Source organism: Chrysochloris asiatica, unplaced genomic scaffold (genome assembly GCF_000296735.1).
Source record: "Chrysochloris asiatica unplaced genomic scaffold, ChrAsi1.0 scaffold00023, whole genome shotgun sequence".
Lineage (NCBI taxonomy): Eukaryota > Metazoa > Chordata > Mammalia > Afrosoricida > Chrysochloridae > Chrysochloris > Chrysochloris asiatica.
Genome location: NW_006408541.1, coordinates 11096122 through 11122060, shown reverse-complemented (window position 1 = coordinate 11122060; position 25939 = coordinate 11096122). Strand labels below are relative to the sequence as shown.

At 47.5% G+C, this 25939-nt stretch overlaps 1 protein-coding gene across 1 annotated transcript in view; it reads right to left on the bottom strand.

Moving 5' to 3' along the window:
- Nucleotides 1–25939, bottom strand: part of NFATC2 (nuclear factor of activated T-cells, cytoplasmic, calcineurin-dependent 2) — a 197754-nt gene that overhangs the window by 1943 nt on the left and 169872 nt on the right. The window contains exon 10 of the mRNA XM_006839178.1: nt 5809–5896. Coding sequence (XP_006839241.1) covers nt 5853–5896 — 44 coding nt within the window. The 3' untranslated portion in view covers nt 5809–5852. The remainder of the gene's footprint in view (nt 1–5808; nt 5897–25939) is intronic.

Genomic DNA, 25939 nt, shown 5'->3' with positions numbered 1-25939 from the left:
GTTTGTTCATAGCAATTGTTTCCTACTCAACCTGCTGTTTGTTTTTGTTAAGTGCTATAGAGTTGGTTCTGATTCATAGCAACCCTGTATAGGATTTCCAAGGTTGTAAATCTTTGTAGGCATAGAAAGCCTCTGTCTTTCTCTCACAGAACAGCTGGTGGGCTTGAACCACTGACCTTGTAATTTACAGTCCAGTGCTTAGTCTTCAGAGCCACCATAACCTAGTGTCCCTCCATTTCGTGAACTTCAAAAAAAGTTGCATAGAGTTGGCATAGTTTTTCTCCTATAACTTATCACTTCTTAAATTCTCCCTTGTTAGTAAGCCAGGGTTCTAGTTCTGCTCCTTACAGCCAAACTACACCAGGCTATGGTTTTACTGCAAGTTTCGGATTTGCAAAAATCACCCAACACCTGAGAAGTTGCTCATCCCAGTGTGTGGGTCCCCTCACTTCAGTATTTGCAAATGGGATTAGCTCATTTCTGGCTTTAATGATGTGGTTACAAAAATCCAAAACCCCATTGTGAAGAGTCCTGAAATATCTCCTCCTAGGTATTTAGGAGCTCTGGTAGTGTAGTGGTTACGAATTGGGCTGCAAACCTTAAGGTCAGCAGTTCGAAACTACCAGCTCTTCTGCGGGAGAAAGATGAGGCTTTCTGCTCCCATAAAGATTTACAGCCTTGGAAACCCTGTACAGGGTCGCTAGGAGTAGTTGGTTCCGACTCCATGGCACCTAACAACCAACAACAAATGAGATGGAACCAACTCCATGGCATTTAAGAATGGTTATGGATGCAGACCTCCAAGCCTCTGCTCCCTCAGAGATTCTGTGGGTTTGAACTGCCAACCTTTCATAGTGAGCGCTTAGTTGGTTGTACCAGCTCTCTCAGTTCGGACATATGGAATTCTCACTACAGCCTCCTCATCTGAAACTTAGACAATGATCTAACCTCTCTGTGCGTCCGTGTTCTCATCTGTAAAATGGGAATCATAATGGTGCAAACACCACTTAGGACTGTTTTGGGGAAGGATGGAACTAATGTACACAAAAGCGCCCACACTTGCTGTTGGGTGGTTAGTATCCCCATGCCAAGTGTCAGGGCCTGAAGCCAACCAACACCGCTCATGGTTCTGAATGCTGAAAACATGTGCACAGTGAGGTTTGAGATTCCAGAGCCCCACAGTCAAGGCCAAGTCAGAATCCCCGCTTCCTTGCTCCATGAGCCTTGCCTTCATGACTAGCCTCAGTGTTCCCATCTGTACAATGGGGATGCAAATCTTACCTACCTCCTAGGATTGTTAAGAAACTTGACACAGCACCCAGAGCAGTGGCTAGTCGGTAGAGTGATTATTACAGATACTGTATGTGTTATAATAGCAAACATTTCCAAAGGGTGGGACTGGAACTCTGAGGATGAACTCATATATTTGGCCAACCAGCAGTAACTGGGCATCTACCTACTGGGTTCTTGGCATCAACTGACTCCCGGGGGTCCTAATGCAGAAACTGCAGTGGGCTGTGTTCAGAAAGGGAAGGAAGAATGTCAGCCCCCAGGCGCCGCCCCCACCCCTCTGCGTGCCTTCTCTAGGCCCTGGGCAATGAAAGGGAATACCAGGGGAGGGGGGTCAGTTCAGCTTCATGTGAAGCTTTTGAAAGCCCGGATTTTGAAGGGCTTCCTGTTTTCTCAACCTAGGAAACGAGAGGAGTCGATCCTTAATGGAAAGTTTCCACAGGCTCTGTGCTAAAAATAGATGGGTAGGCAGGGAGTTGGCACCGGGGGCCCTCACAAAGGACTGTTTCCCTTCTCAGAACACGGGGCTGCCATTGAGGCCAGGTTAGGGGTTCAGACAGACAGAAGAGGTGTACCAAAGACTCCTGCGCTCCGAGAGCTGCCTCCAAGGAGACAGGAGCCATCACATCTGTAAACCCAGTCTGGCAGTCTGGTCCAGAGGCCTCCTCACCCACCATAGAAACCTTTCTGGGCAGAAACACGTTCCTTCTGAGACCTCAGGGCTTGCTCCCCAGGCTCCGAGCAAGGAGGAGAAAGTTCTGGCAGAGTCCACATGACCCATGTAGCCTCTCCCTTGGTCTTTCCCCTTCTTTCCTTCTCCAGCTTCAAGACAGGGAGGGTCCCCGCTCTGCCTGTCACCTTCTCCTCACTCTGTCCCTCTGCATGCCTCAGGCCTTTCTCACCTGAAGCGCCCCTGCCCCCTCTGACCACACTGGTTTCTGCCACTCAGCATTTGATGGTGCTGAGCTGAGGCGTCCCTTGCTGCCAGTACACCCTCCCCCCCACCCCCGCTTCTAGTCTCTGCCCCAGTTGGGTACTGCCTCTAACCTTCATTTACTGGTTCCCAGTGTTTCACTAGATCATGATCTGTTCTTGATACATAGAAGAGGGGCAACTCGGGACACCAGGACAGAGGACTGAGTGTTGAGCATTAATTCAATGTCACTTTCTTGTTCCTTTCTGCTTACCCCTCCTGTCTCCTCCACTATAGCAGACAGCTTAGCTGAAAGTCCGTCCCAAGGACCTTACCATAAGCACGTCATCAGCTGAGGTCACTGGTTTGGGGAAAGTTCTGCTTCTCCTCTATCATCCAATTCACACAAATCAGTGGCCAGTCTATTACTTGTCTGAAGTATTTTATCTCCCCAAAAGAATATGTGCGGTTCATGTTTACTGCGGAGGAACTGTGTGGCAGCCATTGTACTAACTACTGATGCTTCATTATCACACCAGCTTCATTATCACACCAGCCCTGGTGATGATGTGGTTATGGTCCTCTTTGATTGAGGAAGTACTGGGATTGGAACCCAGGTTCCATAGGGCTATATACTACACAGCTGGTACAGACACAATCCTGTTAACTGAAGTTCAGTTATTGTTAATGGCCACTGAGTTGACTGCCAACTCAATGACAACCCCGTGCACACAGACTGGACCATTGTAATCCATGGAGGTTTTTCCTTTCTTCCTGGTGTCTCTTGGTCCGGAAGCTCTGACAAAGGCCAATCAGCATCAGAGCGCCATACAAGCGTCTACCAACAGGCAGGTGAGTGGTACCTGTGCTTGAGGTGTGTTGGCTTGGACTTCAACCCAGGTCTCTAAAGGGCAGGCTAGAAGTCTCAGTAGGTAGCTCCTCTCTTGTGGGGATTCCAGCATCCTCAGTGTCTTTTTCAGTAAGGCTGACAACCTCTGCTTAGTGACAAGCAGAGTGACTAAACACAGCTTCTCAGAGCAGCCGGGAGTCAGCTGCACAAGCCCTCTCAGAGAGAGGGGCGGGAATGAAAATAATGTGGAATGTTTCAGAGCAATTTTTAAGGCCCATCCCAGAAAGAACAAGAGGGACAGATGTTAGTATATAAAATGTATGTATAAAATTTTCTCTTCCAAAAAGAAACAAATGATGTAATATTTTAAGCGTATACGATACAGGGCCTCTTAAAGGCATGACAAATTAATAAGAAAAACAACATCAGTATCCCAACAACAACGGCAGCAGACAACTAAGTATACACACACACACCAGAGGTTGGCAAAGTGTCCAGAAAAGACCACAGAGCAAACAGTAGAAGGGACTTCAAAAGGTTCATGGAAAATGGAAAGAAACGATAATGAGCCTTTTTCATGAACTTTTTGAAACCCCCCTTTGTGGGCCATAAGGTCTCTGCCTCAACTACTCAGCAACTGTAAATGATGGGGAAACAGCCCCAGTCCACAATGTAAACAAATGGACTTGACTGTGTTCTAATAAAACTTTATTGAGTCAATTCCAACTCATTGTGACCTTTTAAGACAGTAGAACTGCCCCATGGGATTTCCAAGGCTGTCATTTCTATGGCTGGAGACTGCCCCACGTTTCTCCCGTAGTGTGTTTGGTGGACTCAAGCCAAGTGTTTTAATCATACTGCCATCAGAACTGGCTATGGCCCCTAGTATCTATCAATGATCAGAGAAGCACAGCAGACTGCTCACTTTGTTGGGACAATCTGGGGGGAGCCAGGTTCCTTCACTAGAATTGTTCACCCAACAATTCCAGATTGACGACATTTCTCTAGAGTGGAACTGAGTTCTGTTAGCAGCATCCTTTCATGGTAATCGAAAGGTTGGGAGTTAAGTCCTCTCAGAGACATGTCACAGAAAGGCCTGTGATCTACTTTGAAAAAAACTAGCCCTTGAAAACAAAACTCCATGAAGTAAAATAATATTTATGTGCAGCTGACCCCACTCTGCCCCAGGGCCCCACATACAGACTGCTTTCCTGTTCCCAAGTTCAGGAAATGGGGTGCTGAAGTTTGCACAGAAGACCACAGTTCTACTTTAAGGGCGTTTTGACTACAGGCCCTTCTTCGTTTCTGGGCTTACTTTGGAACTCAATCCCATAAAAAAGCAGAGACAAGAGGGAGTGCACGGGCCGTAGCCTGATGCTAGACCATGTCGGTTCTTACAAAAGTCTGGACTAACCACAGAAATCACAGCCTGAATGACGCCCCTCAAGCTTGGCCGGGGTCTACAGTCTGCTGGGGGAGGAACTGGGGCTGTTTTATCCATGCCAAAGGAACTGAGAAGGACAGCTAGCTGCAGGCCCTCCTCCCACCCCTTGTGACTTGGTCACTGTTTGGTCCTGTCTGCCCTCACCAGAGGAGCCCAACCAGGCCACCTGCAGAGGCTCCGTGCAAATGACAGAAACCCTTGATGGGACTAGCCCAGAGCTGTGGGTGGAGTCTGCAAAGTTATGGGACTGAACCCACTGATTCCATGCCGATTAGAACTGGGCATTGTCGTCAACATCCCGGTGGCTGAGCCCAAGTTCTCAGGCCCCTGCGGGGGTCAGAAGCATTGGCACTGCCAATGATTCAGGGGTTAAGGACATCTAAAAGGGCCTGCCCACTGACACTTTCTCGAAATGGTTTGCTTTACATGCTTGGTCCTGGCTCCTCTGCTGGGAAGTGGCCCTCCCATCAGGTTCACTGGGTAAGAGTAGTACATCTCAGCAGGCTGCACGCTGGGAGCAGCCATGGGTCTAGGGGGTGGGACTTAGCATGACACGTGATATTTTTTATTGGGCTTTCTGAGAGGACCACCAGTGTAATGCTTACCAAGGACTTCTGGATCCGCTGCCCAACTTTCCTTGACCCTAGAGCCGACTATTGGAAGCCATGGTCCAGCAGGCTCAGAGGACAACAGCAATGGTAGAGGTGTCGGGAGTATGGCCCCCCACCCTAACATATTCAACCATAGCAATGCCATCTCAGAATGGTAACTTTCTCAGCGCCCCACTCTTGGAACTCGATACCCAGTCTGTTATAGCTACCCGCCCCTGCTATGAAAGCCCAGTAGCCAAGGAATATCTATCTACAGGTTGGAGCTACTGGGATGAGGGGAGCATGTTGAGCACATAGATAACCTGGGACTTAGAGCTGAGGTGACCAAAACACAGGGTACCTGCCCACATTACATCCTGGGTTTCCTGCCATCTAATACGGAATGCCCACCACAGAGCCAGCCTTATGTCATTGACTACACAGAACAAGTACCAGATCCAGTGCAGGAACGTAGCTTTCAGTGCGGGCGCCCCCCGTGAGAAACATGCACATTCCCGAGCCTCACCCGCCCTGCCCCGCAGACTCTGAGCATCTCAGAGATGTCCCCTTCAGGAGGGGAAGGGTCTAACCCTTCACGGCAGGAAATGGCATCTGTGAGGATGATTAGAAACGTGAAAAAGAGGGCCTTTAGATGACTAAAAATTCAAGTTAAGGAAACACACAGCTGGAAAAAAACAAAGGGAGAGGTAGAAAATATTACCTTCAACTTTGATTTCTCGGATCAAAGAGCACAGTCATTCTGTTTCATAATATGTTTTGTATCCAGCTAAGGTGTGTGTCTATCAGCTCTGAAAAAGATTTGCAAAACCAGTTTTGAGAAGAAGAAGAAGAAAAAAAATCACCTCTGACCTGTATTATGTTTACTGTAACTCATGCCAGTAGCCTTCATCTTAGGGGTAGCTTCCTAACAGAACCCAGGATCGATGGCATCAGCACTCCAGCTTCAGCCCAAATTCTGTACCATCTTCACATCTGTGCCCAAACTAACCCAACATCAGGGCATTAACTGGGGACACCTCCACCCCCAAGATTCATTGTTTCAATGGAAACAAAACAGCCCTGCTGCTAGCCTATCATGGCATTTCAAATCAAACAGTTCCCAATGCAATCAGGAGACAATCCAGAATTCCTGTAGGGATTTACAAAATCATAATCTTCCTTCCCACCCACTTCTCTCTCTACAACACTCGGTCCGTGTCCTTCTCAATAGGATGAGGCCCTTGCTGGCCATGCCAACGTTTAAAGCCTGTACATTCTCTTTTCTTGACAAAACCCTTTCTTTTCCCTTCCTTCACTATTTTCAGCCCTTGGGCAATCAGCACAGTGAAAGCATTTTTTAAAAGAACAAAAATGAGAAAAGTCTATTTGACAAGCCAGTGGATTCTTTTCCATTGTCTCTTGAATAACTAGCATAGTAGTTTGAAACGACCAGCCACTCCACGGGAGAAAGATGAGGCTTTCTGCTCCCATAAAGATTTACAACCTCGGAAACCCTGTACAGGGTCGCTATGAGTCGGAACCGACTCCATGGCACATAACAACAACAATAACCCCCCTTCTATCTAGCTGTGGAGTGAACTCTATCCTCCGGTAGCTAACCAGATTGTATGGTCAGACTTCATCTGATGTGCCTGGCTAGGTGATAACATTCTGGTTTCATTTCTTACAGAGTGAGCCAACTTTTACGGAGCGAGCTAGCATCATTCGGTCAACCAGGATTCTCCTGGAAGAATAGGTATGACGATACCCCACTGCCCAACACCTCCCCAAGTCTTCACTAAAGATTCTTCCCAGCAGTTCTGCAGTCTCAATGTAAGCTTCCAAATGCTCAGGTAAGTTATGGGTAGCCAAAGGTTAGGGCAAGATAACACGTGGACCTCTTGTTCCCTGTTAGTAGCAGTTTGGACCAAGCATCTCCTCTTTGGGCTTCCGTAGTGCTACTCCAAGTACCCCCCCTCCATGTTGAATTGCATTTCAGGACACTGTTTTTGTTTTAAAGTCTACCAGCACCGTTTTTCCAACTGCAGGTACTAACTGTCACATTTTGGTCATTCTCACCATATCTAAAACTTCTTCATAATAGGCCACAGTCTAGTGTAAACATGACTTTTATATGCACTGGGAAACCAAAACATTTGTGAGACTTGCTTTGAACCCGTGACACTTCCGAGATGTGCCTGCACAAATTAATTAGTTCCAAATCCAAGGTGTCTTGGTATGGTGCTGTAGGTTAATGCACTGTACTGCAAGGTTGGTTTGAACCTCAAGATAGGCGGTTCAAGCTCACCAGCCACTCCTTGGGAACCCCCTCTATAGGGTCGCTATGAACCAACTCAACAGTAAACAATGGGTGCAGGCCTTAAAGTATCACCTGTGTCTTCATACCAAGTCCCAATGGCACTGTAGGAGAAACACTAGACTCCTAACGTCGAATGTTCAAACCCACCGGCTGCTCCTATGAGTCAAAACCAATTCCACAGCACTTACCACCACCATGATTTCTTCACAATGGTCAAAGGAGCTTTTTCCACCAGGGGTCTCTCCCCTGAAACTGAGACAGATTTCTAATCTAATGCCCCACTAGATACCGGAGCCTGACCACCAACACTCTCCGTCACCTTGAACATCAGCTCCACTGCTGTCACTTGAGGAAACACATTCCCTTCCGACCAACTTGGCGCCAGTCTTGATTCCACTTTCTCCAAACATAAATGCTCCTGGATCTCCCTTCAAAACACACCCAGAAATCACAGCCTTTCAGCCAGCAGACCTCCTGGTCCCACCCAACATATCCCTGCAATGCTTCGGTTTTACAAAGGCTCCACTGCCATGCACTGCACCCTTTATTCACAAGCCCTTCTCCAGTACCCCAAAGCTCCTGCAGCGTCTTTGTTTTACTCCCTAACACAGCACAATGGCTAAGTGCTTGGCTATTAACCAAAAGGTTGACAGTTCAAGCCCACCTCGCAGCTCTATGGGAGAAAGGCCTGGCTGTCTGTTCCTTTATTGGGCAGTACTGTTATCACCTGGCGTTGCTGTGAGTTGGAATTGATGGTCCCCAATACTACCACCCCTCATAAAGAATAACACAACGCCTCCTCCAGGAACAGCTGCAGCCTGACAGCTGCCGTCTTCCAGAAGAGCCGGAGCATCTGGGTTTTTAATCCTGCTTGCTGACTAGGGAGTTAACCATTAACCTTCCTTTCTTCCCATCAACGGGAGCTGAAGCAGCTCCAATAGTCTGGGAAACCTCCCCTCACCCCCCGAGTTACACCCTCTAGGGGGCTCATCAGGAATGCCATTCGGATGCTATCTGTCTTTGGCTGTTTCTGCACACAACTGAGCAACAACAATTCATAGTGACTTGGTGCCAGGCAAAAGGCCCGTCCTTACTAATTCTCACTGTACCCCCCCAACAAGGCAGCTGCTAGAGGCTAAGGGCATAGGTATCCCTCCCACCACACACACACAAAACCCTTCCCCATGTGACATTCTTCAGCTGGCTTTGAGTCCCAAGTTCCTGCTCTCAGACCAGGTACACAGACTGACATTCAGAGACGTCAGACCACTTGCTTGAGGTCACACAGCTAGTGAGAGGCAGAACGAGGTCTGATGACAGTGTCCGTACCCCATCACCTAATACTTAGGGGGGGTTTAAGGAGGGTTAAGGTCAAAATTCCCATCTGGAGACCATATCAGAGATGAGACCAGTTTGGTCATTGATAGAAAACCCATCTGTCAGACCCCTGGAAACAGATGGTGCCAAGACTATAAACCCATCAGCATCAGGTATCCCGGGCAGGACCAAGGTCGCATCCTGGGAGGACCAATTTATACCTAGATGGAGCCCCAGGGATCAGTCCTCAACACTCACTCTGAGTGTGACCTCTCACTGTCAGAAGCGCACGGGGCTGGTGCACCCAGGCAGGCCTCCCTGGCTCCGCCCCAGCGCTGGCTGGGCTGCAACGTTTGGAGGTTCAGCTTCCTGTTTAGTCGCAATGTCTCACGCCTTAAGTGTCTGGGAAGCAGAAGCAGTAGGAGGTAGAGAAAAGGAAAACCTAGACCATCACCCCAAACTGACAGCTCTCTTTGCCTGAGGCTGTCCATGCTGCTGTACCAGGATAGAAGGGGTGATGCCCATTTCTCAGGTCAAGTCACTGAGGCACAGGCAGGTGACTTAGGAACAAACCCACGAGCCCTGGGGCAGAGCAGCTCTGCCCACTAGAACTTTCTTCAGTCCTGTGTGGCTTCCGCACACCTGACATGGGACTAGAGTGGCTGAGGAACGGGACATAAAGAGCACCGTGTGGTTACTGTAGATTCTGAATCTCTGGATGGCTGCTCTGTCTCCCTAACTCACCTCACTTCTGGAAATCTCCACCCCATTGGTCCTTCAAGCCTAAGCCATTGGCAGTCCCATTTCTCCCTGACTGCCATGATTGGTTCAAGGACAGACAGGCTTCCCCCACTGTGCCAGTGATGGAGCAAACACAAAGTCCAGTTAGTGTTCCCTGGTTAAAGCATGTCTACGATAAAAAGCCAGTGTGTAAGAGCATAGAGGAGTCCTGGTGTGGCGTTATGGGTTAATGCACCAGACTGCAAAGCCATTTGAACTGCAAGGTCAGCGGCTCAAGCTCGCCAGTTGCTTCTTTGGAAATTCTATACAGGGTCACTATGGGTCAGAATAGACTCGATGGCACTTAACAACAAGAGCGTAGAAAGGTGCCCTAGCCGTGCAAAGGTTAAAGCATTTGACGGCGCACCAAAAGGTTGGTGGTTGGAATCTTCCAGCAGCTCCTGAAAAAATAGAGCGCTCTTCTCTGGTAAAGGTTACAGCCCTAGGAATCCCTACATCGAACTTCTAAGGAGAAGCTGAACTCTACTCTCAGGTGTGTCAAGTCTTTTAGGCTTGCCATGAGTTGGGACACACCAGAGATTAGAGACACAGGGAGGAAAATTGAGTATTGATGGCAACACTTGAGACCCTGGATCCTACTGTGCCTGAAGCCCTGTCTTGAGCAAATGTCCCTTTTGTCCCCTGCAGTCAATAGGTCTTAATGGGTTCATGCGACATTCTGAGACAAAGAAGGGGCAGAAAGTAGGAGAAGGCTTCTGTATTCCAACAAACTTTCTGAAGGCCCTTTGCACTGCACCACATGAGAATAAACAAAACCCCAATGTGGTGGATTTTACTTTCTCCTGAACTGAAAGTATCATGACCACCATCTGAGCTCAACTCTATTCATTCTTCTGCTCGTTTATCAGTCCACCTACACCAGGGACCTGGTGGAGAACACTCAAACATGGTCCTCAGGGAGGCCACCACAGTGGGACAAGCTGCCCCAATAACTACTGATCTCAATCCTGGTAAATGCTGGGAATGAAACCTTCAGGGGGTGAGAGAAGACCCAGATCGTTAACTTAGGGGAGGCAGGGACCAGCTTAGCACCTGTCCATCCACAGTAGGAGAGCTCCTCCCACCTCTTCCAAGTTTGAAAAATCAAAATACATACCTTTTATAAAAAACACCTCCTGTCTGCCAAAATGAAGCAGTACCTCATCCTGGAAGTGCCACAAATGTTGTGTGTTGTTGGGTGTCATGGAAGCAATTCTGAGGAACCCCATGTGACACAGGACGCTGACCCTTTGAATTTCCCAAGCTGTAATCTCTATGGGAGCAGATCACCAGATCTTTTCTCCCGCAAAGCTTCTAGGTGAGTTAGTAGTCACGTGCTCACTGTGCCACTAGGGTCCCTGCAATTGTCCCAGGCCTCACTAAAGCAGCATGTGCTGAGCACTCCCCTGTACAATTGTTCCGAAGAGGGGTTTACAATAATTAGTGGGATCAGTTTGTGGATGAGCCAGTAGTCCCTGTACTCGAGAACACTGCCACAGAAGCGCCCACAACAAAAGGTGCCTATGAATTCACCTGTTGTTAGTCTCATGGCTTCCTCCTAGAGCCTCAGTTTCCTCAGCTACAAAATGGGGATAAAAACCTGTCAAGGTTGCTGTGAGGATCCACTGAGAAGACATAGCTGGTTCACGGGCATGTGTTTATCACTCCACACAAGACAGAAGAGTGAGAAAATAATGTGGAAGGAGACAGCTCCTTTGGAAATGGCACACAGCAGAAACCAAGAATGCAATTCTATTTCCCTAAACATTTTTACAGAGCCCTGGATCCGCAAGATCAATTGGTCAAGCCCACTGGCTGCTCCTCGGAAACACTACACAGGTTTGCTATGAGTGAGAACTGACTAGAAGGCACTTAACAACAAACATTTTAGCAGACATTCCATTGAGCAGGGTCAACACTCTGGTCACCTGTCGAGGAACATCAACAAAAAGATGGTGGTTGGTGTGACGCTGCAGAAGCACTGGACTGCAAGGTTGGTGGTTCAAATTCCGGGCTCCTCCTCAGAGACCCTATACGTGATCATTATGAGTCAGAATTGACTCGATGGCACTTTAACTGAAAGGTCAGTGGTTTGAACCCACCCACTGCTTCACTGGAGACCAGGTGGCAGCTTTGGAAGCCCTAGGGGGCAGCTCTGCTGCATCTTACAGGGTCTCTATGAAAGGTAATGGGCTCGGCTTTAGGGTGACCTAGGTGCCTTGCCCTGTGAAAACACCCCCAAAGGAACAGAGGGCTCTGACCCCTTACTGAGCCCCGTTTGTAGTCTGAAGGACGAGAGTGTTGCATTTTTATGACATTAATAAATCAGTGATCACCCCCTAGGTGTGTTGATCAGCTAATTTCGTGTGCAGATGGGGGAAGTGGCTCACTGTGAGCTTCAACAACACAGATCACTATCACGAAAGCACACGTTGTCAACAACTAACCTCTTCCAGACTAAAACTACCAATTATACAACTTAGCACACAGGCATGCATATCTCGGTGGGGTGGACAGGGTCGGGAAGGGGACTGGTCTGAAAGACGTTCACTCTGATGGCTCTGTGTGACAACATCGGTGTCCCAACTAGTGTAGACCATGCTTCAACCTTCTCCCAGTCTCTGCTTTCATCACACTGACCTAAAATTAACAAGTTGCCAGCAGGTCAACTTTAACTCCTGGTAACCCATGTGTGTGTGTCAGAGTGGCACTGTGCTCACAGGGTTCTCAACAGCTGATTTTCAAAAGATTGCCAAGCCTTTCTTCTGATGCACCTTCTGGGTAGAGACTCCAACCTTTTGACTAAGAGTCAAATGCACTCATTGTCTGCACCACCCAGGAACTCCAACTTACAACTGTTGTTAAGTGTCGTTGAAGTCGGTACTGACTCATAGTGACCCTGAACCACTGACCATGCAGTTCAGCGCATTAGAGAGAAGCAATTTGTGACTTTCTCAGAGCTAAGCTGACCTCCCAGCCCCAAGAAAGAACTAACCGACCCTGGGAACTGAAGCTTGAGCTGCCCTGCCCTGACCTTTTCTCCAATTCAGCAGAAATTCTCCTGAGTCCATGGAGCTAAGTTACACACACCTCTCCCATCTAGCGACCACAGGACTTCTACAGTAGCAACCACAGGCAGGAAAGCATTCTAAACAAACCACACTTGACTTCCTTGTCATTGTGTCATTTCATGGAGGCCTTGAACCCAAACCTCCACTAGGAGGGCAAGGACCAGCCGCAGACCAGCGCTGCAAAAGAACTTGCTGCCTCTTAAAAAAATAAACCCCAAGCAAAAAAAATTAAAAGAAGCACTTGTTACTACATCTAGTTGACATGCAGGAAAACACAGAAATGCAAGCCCATAAAATCAGTCTACACCCACAAATGAGTGATAAATCCCTAATTGTATGAGATGTTATCTTTCTCTTTTGGGGCTTGGAAGAGCTCACCAAACAATTCTCTTCAGAGATATTTATATTTACTTGTCCAAGAGTGCTGGAATTGAGGCTGAGGGCTGGCAGGTCACAAACTGCAGGTAGATTAACAGGGACCTGCAGTTTACATGAATTATCCATCTTCCATCCCAAACCACTTACTTCAAGTCTCAGGACTGAACAGGGCTTCCTCTCAGCCTTCGGAGGAGGTCCCACGCATTCACTAAAATATTACTGAAACATCCAGCCCAGTCTCCATAAACGCACCTTCTAGATCATGTTCCGGCCTCCTACGTATGTCAGAAGTAGCTCACAAGCATACCCCTCATGCATACCTGTCCACACATTGTTTTCAAAGCCCCAGGTGAGCCTCTTATCCTGTATGAAGACATACTCGGCCACATCTCTCTCTTGGCACTGTAAGTCTCGAAAGGGACCAGATTCTGAACATATTTCTCAGAGTACTACCCTCATTCCTCCCGTTCAACTCAACTCACTGGCTTCCCAGAGTGGCCAGCAAGAAAAGTGTGGGTGTGACTTTCTGCCAAGAGGCACAAGCCAACCTTTGACCTACACTTCCCTCTTAGCACCGTTTCCCAAAATACATTCACAAAGCAGACATCTGCCAGGGAAGAAGTCAAAGGAAGTGACTTGCCCAAGGTCACACAGCTAGCCTAGAGCAGGGATTGGAGGCAATGCTGCTGCCCTTGGCAGCACGACCCCACTAGTTGGTACAGACTCAGGCACCTCCCACAACAGCCCTGTTCTCCTCTCTACTGTCTCCCATGAACAGGTCTGAGGGTGGGGGCCACTCCACGGTCAGCACCAAAGAGGTACATACCACCCACCCACGTCGCCACTCCCTCAACCTTGCACTAGCTCACTAGGCCTAACTTCTATGTCTTTTGAGTCCCTGGGTGGTGCGAATGCATTCAGTTGTTAACCCAAAGATCAGAGGTGCCCCGGGGAGAAACATCTGCTGGCTATCTCATTCCGAAAACTCAACGAGAAAACTCGATGACACGGTTCTACTCTGACCCGTGTGGGGTCACAAGGAGTTGGAATCGACTTCAGCAGCCACTCGTTTGGGGGAAGGAATAAATGTGTTAATGAAACCAAAGCGCTTCAGAGTGGCATGTAGAACGAGTAAGCACCTCATAATTTACTCACTGGAAAGAGCTTGAGCCCATCTAAGTCCCTTGAACCTCCATGTCTGCATCAGTAAGATAGGAAAATAACCTGCAGCCCAGGAGGATGAAAACACTCGGCACAATGGTGAGCTAACTGCAGGGTTAGCGGTTATCCCTAATCTCGTCACTCTCGCGTATATTATTAGCCCACTACACAGACAGTGCTCGCTTAGCTGACCAGCAGACGGAATTGGTTTGACAGCCAGTCCACCTCTTTCATCAAACCACTTTCACCTCGGATGCCATTTCTGCATTTTCGGAGTGGGTGGCTCTGAGGTCAGCCCGCTCGCGAGCTCTCACATCCTGCCGAGGGGGCCTGCCCCACACAACACAGGATGGCACGGAGTCACCGCTGCTTGTCACCAGAGGCCGCCGGAAGCAGCCTGTGCAGCCCCCAGGCATCTTCCCAGCAAGACCCCGGAGTTAACAGAAAAAACACGGGGCCACCTCCCAAACTGTCCTCTCTGGGGATGAGTAGAGGTGGCGGGTCTGGGGCTTTCAGTAAGAAGCAAAGGTGCTCAACGTGGTTGGCAGATGGGCAGGGCAGGTTGGCTTGCAGATGAGAAGGTGCCAAGCCTCAGGGTAGCACAAGGCAACCCGCCCCCTCTCCCAGTCTTAGACATCACGTTGCCTTTCAAAGCCTCAAATTCATGAAGGGTCATTCCATGGAAGCTCCCGAAGGCAGCACTGAGGCTGCTGTGCAGAGCTGGCCAGAGAGCCGAAGGCACACTGCTTGGCTTGTCTAGGCCCCCAAGATGGACAGCTGAACATGTTACACCACCCCCACAAGGCGTGCCTCCCCCCTTCATGGTTGCCATGGTGAGGGGTGAGGGCACCTAGCCTGGCCCAAGGACTCTGCATCTTAAATCTGGTACCACTGTCATATCCACAACACCCATGAGGGCAGGGACCCTAGCGCTCTGACTCACTACTCTCCCCAGCGCATTGGACCGTGCACAGTAGCTGCTTTAAGAATCCCATGGAGAGATGAGTGGGTGAACAGGAAGTGGGCCCCTCAACGACTGGATGTCACCAGACCCTGCGCAGATGTCTGGCTTTGCCTGTCTCCAGGAGCTGGTCAGGAACCTTGCTGGAAAGTTCCCTGCCTTGTGGGCAGAGGTGCTGGGCTGGTTCTGGTGGTCATCAGCAAACCTCTTTAAGACGCTGTAGTGGTCTGAGCCTCCACACTCAGGGCCTGCTGCCCGATGGAGAATCCAGGTGACCCCAGAAGGTGACAAAAGGAAGGGGCTGCTCAGCTGCACCTGTCCACACAGCCATGGACACCCAGTGAGGGAGACTGGCCTCCAAGTCAGAACCTTATTTTGATAAACTCTTTGTAACCACCTACCCAGCACCGATCCATTCAGGGATCCTGCATCCCCCCTAGCTTTTTGACTAGGAATACCCCACACTAGGCTCCCTTCAGACCAAGGTCAAGCCTGTTGCGGTACAATCAGTTCTGACTCCTCTAGGAGAAACTGCCCCGGGGGGCTTCAGTTCCCCTGGCTGTTGCTGCTACAAGTTCCGCAGAAGCAGACTGCCACCACATCTTTCTTCCCTGGAACAGATGATGGCTTTGAACTGTCAACTTTCTGGTCAGTAGCCAAGTGCTTAACTACCGTGCCACCAGCTTCCTTCCAGCCTCTCCCCACTCACTGCTGTCGAGTCAGTTCCAACTCATAGCAACCCTGTATCGGCTTTCGGAGGCTGTAAACCTTTATGGGAACAGAAAAGCCTCATCTTTCTCCCACAGAGCAGTTGGTGACCTTGAACTGCTAACCTTGAGGTTGGAGAGGATAAGCAGTCCAATGCTTATCCTCCATCCTCTCTTACTGTTCTCTAACTATGCCAAGCACAGCTGCCCTTGAGAGCCTTTGCACTGGCTGTTCCCTCTCTCCTCAGAGAGGTGCAGACTCTCACAACCACATCCCTGCTGGGATACCACCTCCCTACCTGGAGCCGCCTCCACCCCACCCTGTTTCCTGCCCTGCTCCATCGAGTCCCAGCATTCACACAATGATGTGTCACACTCATTGCTGCAGACATACCAAGGTTAACTGCTTCCCTTTCTCACCCCTCACCGGTACTGCACATGCTGGTCATTCTCAAAATATTTCAGACTTTTTCAGAACACGAATACTGCACACATGCATAGTAGTCACAAGTCAGGCCACTAACCTCAGTCAACAGTTTGAAACTACCGTTCCGCAGGAGAAAGATGAGGTTTTCTGCTCCCGTAAAGATTGACAGCCTCGGAAACCCTGTGCAGGGTCGTTATGAGTCAGAACCGACTCCACTGCACATAACCACCACCAATAGACTACAGAACAGTGTCAACATCACTTTGGTATGCACTGGGAAACCAAAGCACATGACTGGCTGGCTTTACTGCGGTATGGGCTGTCTGTAGTGTGTGGTCTAGCACCAAGCCCATGGTATCTCCGGGGTCTGCCTGCGTCTGGCCATTTTTTAGACCGTGTACTCCATGAGGGCCGGGATGTTGTGCCCTTTTGTTCACTCTTGCCTTTCTGGCAGTGGATGCTAAATCACTGTTGGAAGATTCAACGGTGAAAGAAAACAGCGCATCAGCTGAATGAACAAACTGTGGCTTCTTGAGGGGCCTCCCAAAAGCTTGTGGAAAAATGAAATGAAAAGGTAATGGGATTGTTCCATGAACTTTATGAAACCCCCTCATATATGGCTACCCCAGTGCTACTTCATTGTGCCGAAATGTGGAGTAGTATAGTGCCTGTGTCTCTGCCAAGCAGATTCCAAAAGGAAATAGTAAGAGATCAAGACCCTGGGTCACAAAGAAGACGATGATGCTGCTGAGCTTTGGCCTGCCACACATTCCCCTGGCTCCGTGTCTGACTCATAAGGTCCTACTCATCCCTTGAAAATTCCCTGAGACCTACAGCTCCTCCAACAGGAATTAGTATGAGTGCTTGGTGCATGGTAGGCATGTTAAACCACCAGGTGGGGTTAGGACAAGAAAGATAGAAGCTGGAACACGCCCGTCCCCCCCCCCCCCCCCAAAAAAAAACAAAAACCCACACAGCCTCTGTTTTCCACTCGCTCTAACTTGTTATTGGGAGTTGTTGAGTTGGTTCCATTTCCTAGCAAACCACCTTTGACTTAAAGGAGGAGACTCTTTCTCCATTGGTAAGCATGTGCATCCCGGGCCGGTTTTATATGTGCACTGACATGACTAGAAATTGTTGATGCCAAGACCTTAGAGGGGAACCTGAGATGCTCAGAAATGGGAGGGTTAGTCTGTCTAGTGAAAGCCCTCCATCATTCCTATCCTGAGACCCCCTCCACTGAGGCTACCCAGTTTCCCAGGGGGAGGCTGCAGGGCCATTGTGAGTTCTGTGCATTGGCCCTGCACCCCCTGTGAGAGAGGGTCCTATGTCCCTTCTATTAAGAAGGACAATCTTGAGCAGGCTTTGGGGAAAAAAACTGTAAAGACTCAATCTCTTACAACTTTCATTTTTCCCAAAAATGATCTACCAGTTTAACCCTGTAAAGTGGAGCTAAAGTGTCAGTGTGAGTCCTCAGAGCTGACTCGAACATGGACCCAAATAAGCACTAAGTTAAGAGGAGGCAGGCACTGCCAGGTAGCAGAAGCAGGGCTGACTGGGTTTACCAGTGTCAAGAATGTCTGCACAGCTGTTGTAATAAAGAGAGTGGGCTACTGGCTAGGGACAGACAGACTGACCAGTGGCACCAAACCAAGAGCCCAGGAGGGGTCCCTGTTATATAGAGATGAGATAGATTTAGGACCTGGATAGGTCACAGACCCATGAGGAAAGAAAAGGTTTCTCATTCAAAGGTCTGGGACAACTAAGTATCTGTAGGGACGACAGTGAAATTAGAACCTTACCTTGTACTGCACACACAAGCCAATTTCAGGTGGATTACAAATGAAATGTGCAAGGTAAGACTGTAACTTGCTTGCAAGGCAATATAGGAGAATGCCCCCATGATGCTGAAGTGGAGAAAGATTCCCTACTTCTAACTTGAGCCAACATAAAATCATCTGGAAGCAGAGCTTGCTGGGCTCCAACACAGGGCTTGGGGGTAGGGACCATGAAGGGGCATTCCATCAAGCGCCCGAGTGACACTGGAGATGCCAGAATGATGGCACGTTTTGCGTAACACAGTTCTCGACTACAAGGAGCCTTAATGGTGCAATAGTTAAGTGCTCAGCTGCTGACTTCAAGGTGGATGGGTCGAAACCCACCAGGGGAGTACAGCTTTGAAAACCCTATGGGACTACTCTGTCTTCCTGGAGGGTCATTATGAGTCAAAACTGACTTGGAAGCAATGGATTTGTCCTTAACAACACACAAAAAGCTGAAACCTTTCAGAAAACATAAGAAATGTCTGTTCACCAAAAGATACCATTTTATACAGACCTTTCAGTTAGCAGTCAAGAGGGTTAACCAAGTTCTCAAGCTGAACACAATCATGTAAAAGTCTGACATGATCAAGTACCGTTAGGATGAAAAGTAACACAATTGTACGTTGCTGGAATAACTGGTACAAGCACATTAGAAGACAATTTGGTATTGTCTAGAAGGAGCTCTGGTAGCGTAGTGGTTACGAATCAGGCTGCGAACCACAAGGTCAGCAGTTCGAAACTACCAGCTGTTCCACAGGAGTAAGATGAGGCTTTCTGCTCCCATAAACATTTACAGCCTCAGAAACCCTGTACAGGGTTGCTATGAGTTGGAACCAACTCCACGGCACATCACAACAAAATCAGAAAAGCTAAAGCTATATATGCCTTGTGAACAAGTAACTCCACTCCCAGGTAGTGGTGGTGGTGCCAGGCGCCATTGAGTTGGTTCTGACTCATAGTGACCAGTATGCACAACATAATGAAACACTGCCCCGTCCCACACCATCCTCACAACCGCTATCTTGAAGCCCATTGTTGCTGACACATGTCAATCCCTCTCATTGAGGGTCTTCCTCTTTTTCACTGACCTTCCACTTTACCAAGCAGGATGTCCCTTCTTCAGGGACTGGTCCATCCTGACAACATGTCCAAAGTACAAGAGACGAAGAAGTCTCCGAAGTCGCGTCATCCTCGCTTCTAAGCAACATTGTACTTCTTCCAAGACAGATTTGTTTGTTCTTCAGGCAGTCTGTGGCACTTTCAATATTCTCTGTCAACACCACAATTCAAATGCATCCACTCTTCTAGGTCTTTAGTATTCATTTACACATGCATATGAGGCAACTGAAAAGACCCTGGCTTACTTCAAGTGCACCTTTGCCCTTTGCTCTTTAACATTTTAAAGAGATTTTTGGCAGCTGAGTTGCCCAGTGCGATGCATCATTTGATTTCTTGAGTGTTGATTGTGGATCCAAGTAAAATGAGATCTTGGACAGCTTTAATCTTTTCTCCATTCATCATGATGGGTAACCATATAGAAACACCTTTGTATACTCTGGGAGACAGACAAGGACATTGAAGGCACCACCTTCTCTGGCAGAAAACACAACAACAAACCCTGGCAACACACAAATGTCTACCATCATGATGGACACATGGATAACTTTGGTCCACGGTGGAATACTACACAGCTGAGAAAAGGAATGGATGCCAGTCACTCCCTACACAACAAATGCATCTCAGGATCATTAACACTGATGGAAAAAGCCAGCTGCAGGAGCTACCTATGGAATGAGCCCATTGAAGTAAAGCTCTCAAGTGTACAAAATTAAATCATGCATTCATGAGGGAATCAAACATGGCAAACCTATAATGAAAAGGAAGTGCTAAGTACAAAATCCAGAATAGTGGTCCTCTAAGTCAGTGGTTTAAACTCACCAGCCACTCCTCAGAAACCCTACAGAAGGCTGCTATGGGTCATAACCGACTTGACGGCACTCAACAATAAAGGAGGAGTGGGGAAAGGACATACTCAAAATTCCCTGCACAACCCAGACCTTCAACATCAGTGACTGCAAACACAAAACAGCACAAGAGACCCACACCAGATGCCTAGACTCTTCTCCTAGGTGGAAGAGTCCACAACCACTTAGGATACCAGTTGATGGCAGGTCAACTCCAGCTCGTGGTGCCCTGTGTGTGTGCCAACTAGAACTGGCTAAATTTGGGGCAATAGATTACCAAGACTATCTTCCAAGGTACCTCTGGTTGGATGCAAATCCCCAACCTTTTGTTTATCAGCTAAGTGTGCTAACCATCTGTACCACCCAGGCACTCCACCCGGAAGGGTTGTCCTGCCAACAAAGACCAACCTGAATCTGATCAAGCTGCAAGAGGCAACCACCAATTTAGAGAACATGTGAGATGATAACATGAACTGGAATCAGCAAAATCCTGATTTTAGACTCCGGAAATGCTGCAGGACACACCAACTGGCTTTCGAACACTAAGATGGAAAGGGGGAGGGGAAACAGACTGACCAATCACAGCGTGTGGGTCTCCTTTGGGTCCCAATTCAAGCACGGTGCATGTTAAAAAAATAAAACAACTTACAAATAACGTAGCTATTTTATGAGGCAACTGAAAACTTGAACACTGACTTTTGAGGAACATCGGGGGGTTTTTCATTTGTTTTACAAGAGAGATTTATCTGGCTAAAGGGTTTGCAAAGGGAATTTTTCCAAAAAGTAGAAGAGCTTAAAAGTAATGATTATGTTTTCCTTTAAACTTGGGAATCAGCACACAGTATTCATTTGCATTTATATTTTGTACACTTTGTTGTTTTTAAGTGCCTTCGAGTCCATTCTGACTCATAGCCACCCTGTATGGAGTCTCCGAGGAGCAGCTGGTGGATTTGAACTGTCAACCTTGTGGTTAGCAGTCCAGTACTGATTCTACAGATTTAACTATTGCCAAAGCTGGACAATGATTAAGCAAGACAGGTGTCTTTGAATTCAGGTGTTGTTAAAGAAAACCACAGACTGTCAGCAATATCAAATCCGTTTTGGAAGAAGTACAGACAGAACGTTCCTTAGAAGTGAGGCTGATGACACGATCTCTCTCATACTTTGGACATGTTATTGAGAGAGACCAATCCCTGGAGAAGGACGCCATGCTTGGTAAAATAGAAGAGGCCCCTCAAATAGCTGGGTCCACACAGTGGCTCAAACCATGGCTTCAAACACAGCAACGACTGTAAGGATAGTCAAGACCAGACAATGTTTTGTTCTGTTGTACATACACATAGGGTTACCGAGAATTGGAACTGATTCTGTGGCACCTAACAACAAACTCTTACATATATTTAATGAAATGTTTTTGGTAGACAATAAAGCAAGGAATGAGAAGAAAGGAGGGGCAGAGGAAAGGAAGCAAGGGGGAAGGGAAGGCACAGAGGATGGAGGGAGGGGGCAATGGAGGAAGTGAGGAAAGTGAGGGAGGGGAGAGGATGGTGAAAGCAAGGGGAAGAAGGAAGACAAAGAGATGGCAGTGCCCACATTACAAAAGCAGTATCTGCATCCACAGTGAAGAGGCCTGTCCCCTGAGGGAATGGGTAGGGGGAACATTCTAGCACACTGTCATCGTTGTTGTTAAATGTCATGGAGTTGTTCCAACTCATAGTGACCCTGTCTAGAGTGTCCAAGGAGCAGCTGGTGAGCTTGAACTGCCAACCTTGCGCATAAACCCACAGCACCACAGAAGGTCACTAGAGCAGCCGAGTGTCACCTTCACCAAGTGGCCTACAGTCCCAAGTCTTTTCTCTCCCAACACCCTGTGTCTTTTCTTCATTGCAAGTCTCACCATCCAAAATCCATCCCCTCTGTGTACTTACCATTCTTCTCCACACTAGCCTCTCAGACCCACAGGGCCCAGCACCTGACCATCCACCTGGCCTGTCGTCGGTGCCAATAACTGATGCTGGTGACAGCAGATGTGGCTGCTCTTGTAATGGTATCTACACGCTCGAGCGCACTCAGGAACTCAGGAGGCAGGTGCTCCATTCTACAGCTCAGCAAACTGAGGCTCAGAGCTGCAGGGACTTGCTCGGAGTTACACAGTGGGGAGGCAGTCGGATTCCAGAGCGCATACTCTAAGCCACCCTGCCCTGCAGTCCTGTCTTACTTAGAAACTCTCCCTCGCTGGTAAAGACAAAGCTTTACCTGTATTACCCACCAGAGTCCCAGAAGGACCTGTTCGAGCCCCCTTGTTTCTCCTGCCCATGCCAGCTCCTGTTTCTTTACCCTCAGTCCACTCATCCATCTATCTGCACGCACAATCGATTTACACACACCCTTGCAAAACCAATGTTCTTTGACTGGTTTCTTGCATCACACACTAGAATTCACCCAGCATGATGAAGAGAACAAGGTACAAGAATTTGGGCTATGACGCCACAGCTTCCAAAATAGAAATGTGAGGAGGCCACTTCATCAGAAAAACATTCCACCACATTTTTTCTGATTGAAAAACCTACGCATGTATTATGGATACTGGTTTTCCCTGCCTACTAATGTAAAATAGACACTTGAGTGGGATAGAAAGGAATATCAGGAAATATGATCACAGAAAGCTTGTAAGCCTGTCTTCAGTTTATAACAGATTGGAATACCTAAAGGGGGTTCTAGAACTTGCCCAGTGCAGGTTTCTTGTAGAGTCTTTATAGAGTATGGGGCCTTGGATAGAATCCTGAACCCCACACAGAACCTTCTGAGGTGGGACATTCCTACTTGAAGGACATGCAGCCCAACCCAGAGCGGTTATAAAGTACAGAAGATATTTCTTGAAAAAAAGACCAGCAGGTAAAGAGACAAAAAATAAAAAGCAGACTGTCTGGCTATTACAAAAACAAGCAAGCTGTCCGCTGGGGAGCCATCAAGTCACTTCAGGACAAATCCCTTTCAAGACTAAAACTCAAAGGGAACACATAAGCAGGCTTGTAAACTTGTTGGTGACCGCGTTGGTCTACTTGTGAGTGGAAGTCGGGGAAAGGCAGTAATGACATGGGCTGACCATGTTCCATAGATTGCTGTCAACCTTCAGATGAGAGAGAGAAGAGGAAGGGCTGGCTGGTCTGAAGTTTGGGGGAGGCTTGAGAATTCCTGAGCCCACGGGTACTGACCTAGACACTGGGGGCTAGAGCTGAGCATGAAGCGGCCAGCTGATATGAAGTGGGGGAGACACTCAAGAATGCCCAAACTTGCAGATAGTACCCATTTAACCTAGTTTGGATGGCTTGATGATCAAAATACCACTAGAGGAAGATAAAGAAATTTGATTCAGTAAGCAAGTGTAAATTGCTACAATTTGATGAACTTGACCTTATCTTATGGATGTAGTAGCACAAAAGAACAAAGAAGATGATGGATCAGGTGGAAGGAGCTCCACCAACAACAACACAGAATACCCAACCAAGCAGATTCAGGGGCTGGTCCCAGAACTCTGAACCACATATAAAGGAATACTTAGAAGGTTGGAAGGCTCACAGCTGGGGGAATTTGTGGCAGAAGCAAGAAATCTATTGCTTTCTAGTCCGGGACGCTCGGCTGCTCCAGAAGCCGCCATCTTGGGTGAGACCAAGCAGGGGAAGGAGCGAAGCGGCCACAGACTCCTGGCAGAACCGGGGAGATAAAGGTGTGGACATTCTTTTGGTATCTGTTCATTGGTCCCTTGCTATCTGCACACCTCCATTCTGGTGACTATAGGGGTGCCTGAGCTAGTGGGGAGCCCACCCAGCCCCACCCTCGGAGGGTTCTACTACGCATGCGTACAGATCTCGCAATTTAAAGAGAAAGTTTCCAATTAAAACCAAATGGCCACAGCTGGCCCTGAACTGTTTATAACTAGAAAAAAGGCCTGAACAGGGACTGTGGAGTGGGACAGGCAGACAAAAGAGGAAATAGGCTAAGTTACATGAAAACGACCAACAGTGGTATCTTGAAACTTCTCAGGAAGAAGAGTGAAAAGGGAAGCCCATTTCCTGATCACATCTACCTGGAGGCATTCAGAAAACTTAAAAAATACCAAAATACATACCCATCTAAGTATTAAGTCCACAGATAACCCCTGAAGATGCCAAAAAAACAGAAGCAGATGACCATATCTGCACATGTCCAGAAACAAGATAAAGTGACTGAGGCAAATGAGCTGGAAGTAAACCTACACTCCATACTAGAAGATGGGCAGGCTTTGGAAATACCTGAGAAGGAATTCCTAAAAATGATTATAAAAGGTATCAAAACACTATACAATGCAGTAGAGAAAAATAAGGAAGAAGTCAGGCAAGTGCTACAGTAACAATCAAATAAGATAGATAGAACATTGGAAACAATTCAAAACCTACAGAAAGAGGTCCAAACGATTAATAATAGAATATCAGAAATGGACAATACACTGAAAGTGCAAAGGAGTAGAATTGAAGAGATAGAAGCCAGAACTAGTGAGCTAGAAGATAAATCTCCCAATACTACTAAGATAGAAGAACAAATACAAAAAAGGATAAAAAAAAAATCCAAAGAAGGCCTAAGATTCATGTTGGATAACATGAAGAGGAATAACATAAGAATTATTGGCATTCCAGAACAGGTACAATCACACTCCACAGAGGAGATAGTTGAAGAGCTTCTGGAAGAAAATTTTCCTAACATCATGAAAAGTAAAAAGATAAGCATTCAAGAAGCTCAACGAACCCCAGCATGGATAGACCCTAAAAGACAATCACCAAGACATATAATAATCAAGCTCTCCAAAATCAAAGATAAAGACAGCATCTTGAAAGCAGCTAGGGAAAAGAGAAATATAACATACAAAGGCAAGCAAATCAGATTAAGCTCAGATTTCTCAACAGAAACCATGCAGGCCAGAAGGCAATGGGGAGACATATATAAAACCCTGAAAGAAAAAAACTGCCACCCAAGAATCCTCTACCCAGCAAAGCTATCAATCAAATACGATGGTGTAATCAAAACATTCCAGGGTATGCAGAAGCTAAGGGATTTTGCCAAAGCCAACCCTGCTATGAAAAACATCCTAAAGGAAGTTCTGTGGACTGAGACCCAAGAACACATAACAACTACAGAATGATGTACATGGCAGCATCAACCTGAACTCAGTCGACAAAGAGTCAAGAACAGAATAAAATTATAAGAACAAAGGATCTGGGAGGTCAGTCTATGATCAAAACAATTACAATGTGAAAAAAGGTAAACACAGAGATCCAGGTAGTGGGAAGGTCAGGTAAATTACTAGATAAAATAGACTATCTTAAATTATGGAGGGAAGAACTAATGGAATATAAGGTAACCACAATGGGGTTGGGGTGGGGGTTTACTTTGAGTATTGGGGAGGGTAATCTAAGAAGGAGTGAGGAGGCAGAAGAACAAGATAGGGGAACACTGAGACAGGTTAGCATGGCCTAGTGGGACAGAGGTAAATAGTGATGCATACTCAACCTTGGAATAACAGGGCTCTGGGATACAGGGATCTAGGTATAGCTTGAAGAGACTAAATAACACTAAAATCCTTGACTGCCTTATGAATATTAGTTTCCCTTTCCTACTATTATAAAATAGACACTTGAGTGGGATAGAAAGGAATATTGGGAAACATGATTAGAGAAAACTTGTAAGCCCGCCTTCAGCCAATAACTGACTGGAATACCTAAAAAGGGTTCTACAACTTGCCCAGTGAGAAAGGTCTCGTGCAAAGCCTTTACAGAGTATAGGACCTTAGGTGGAATCCTGAGTTCCATTCACAACCTTGTGAGGTGAGACATTCCCACTAGAAAGGACAAGCAGACTGGAACAGCTACAGTGACAGAAGATACATCTTCATGATGAACCTGACCTATA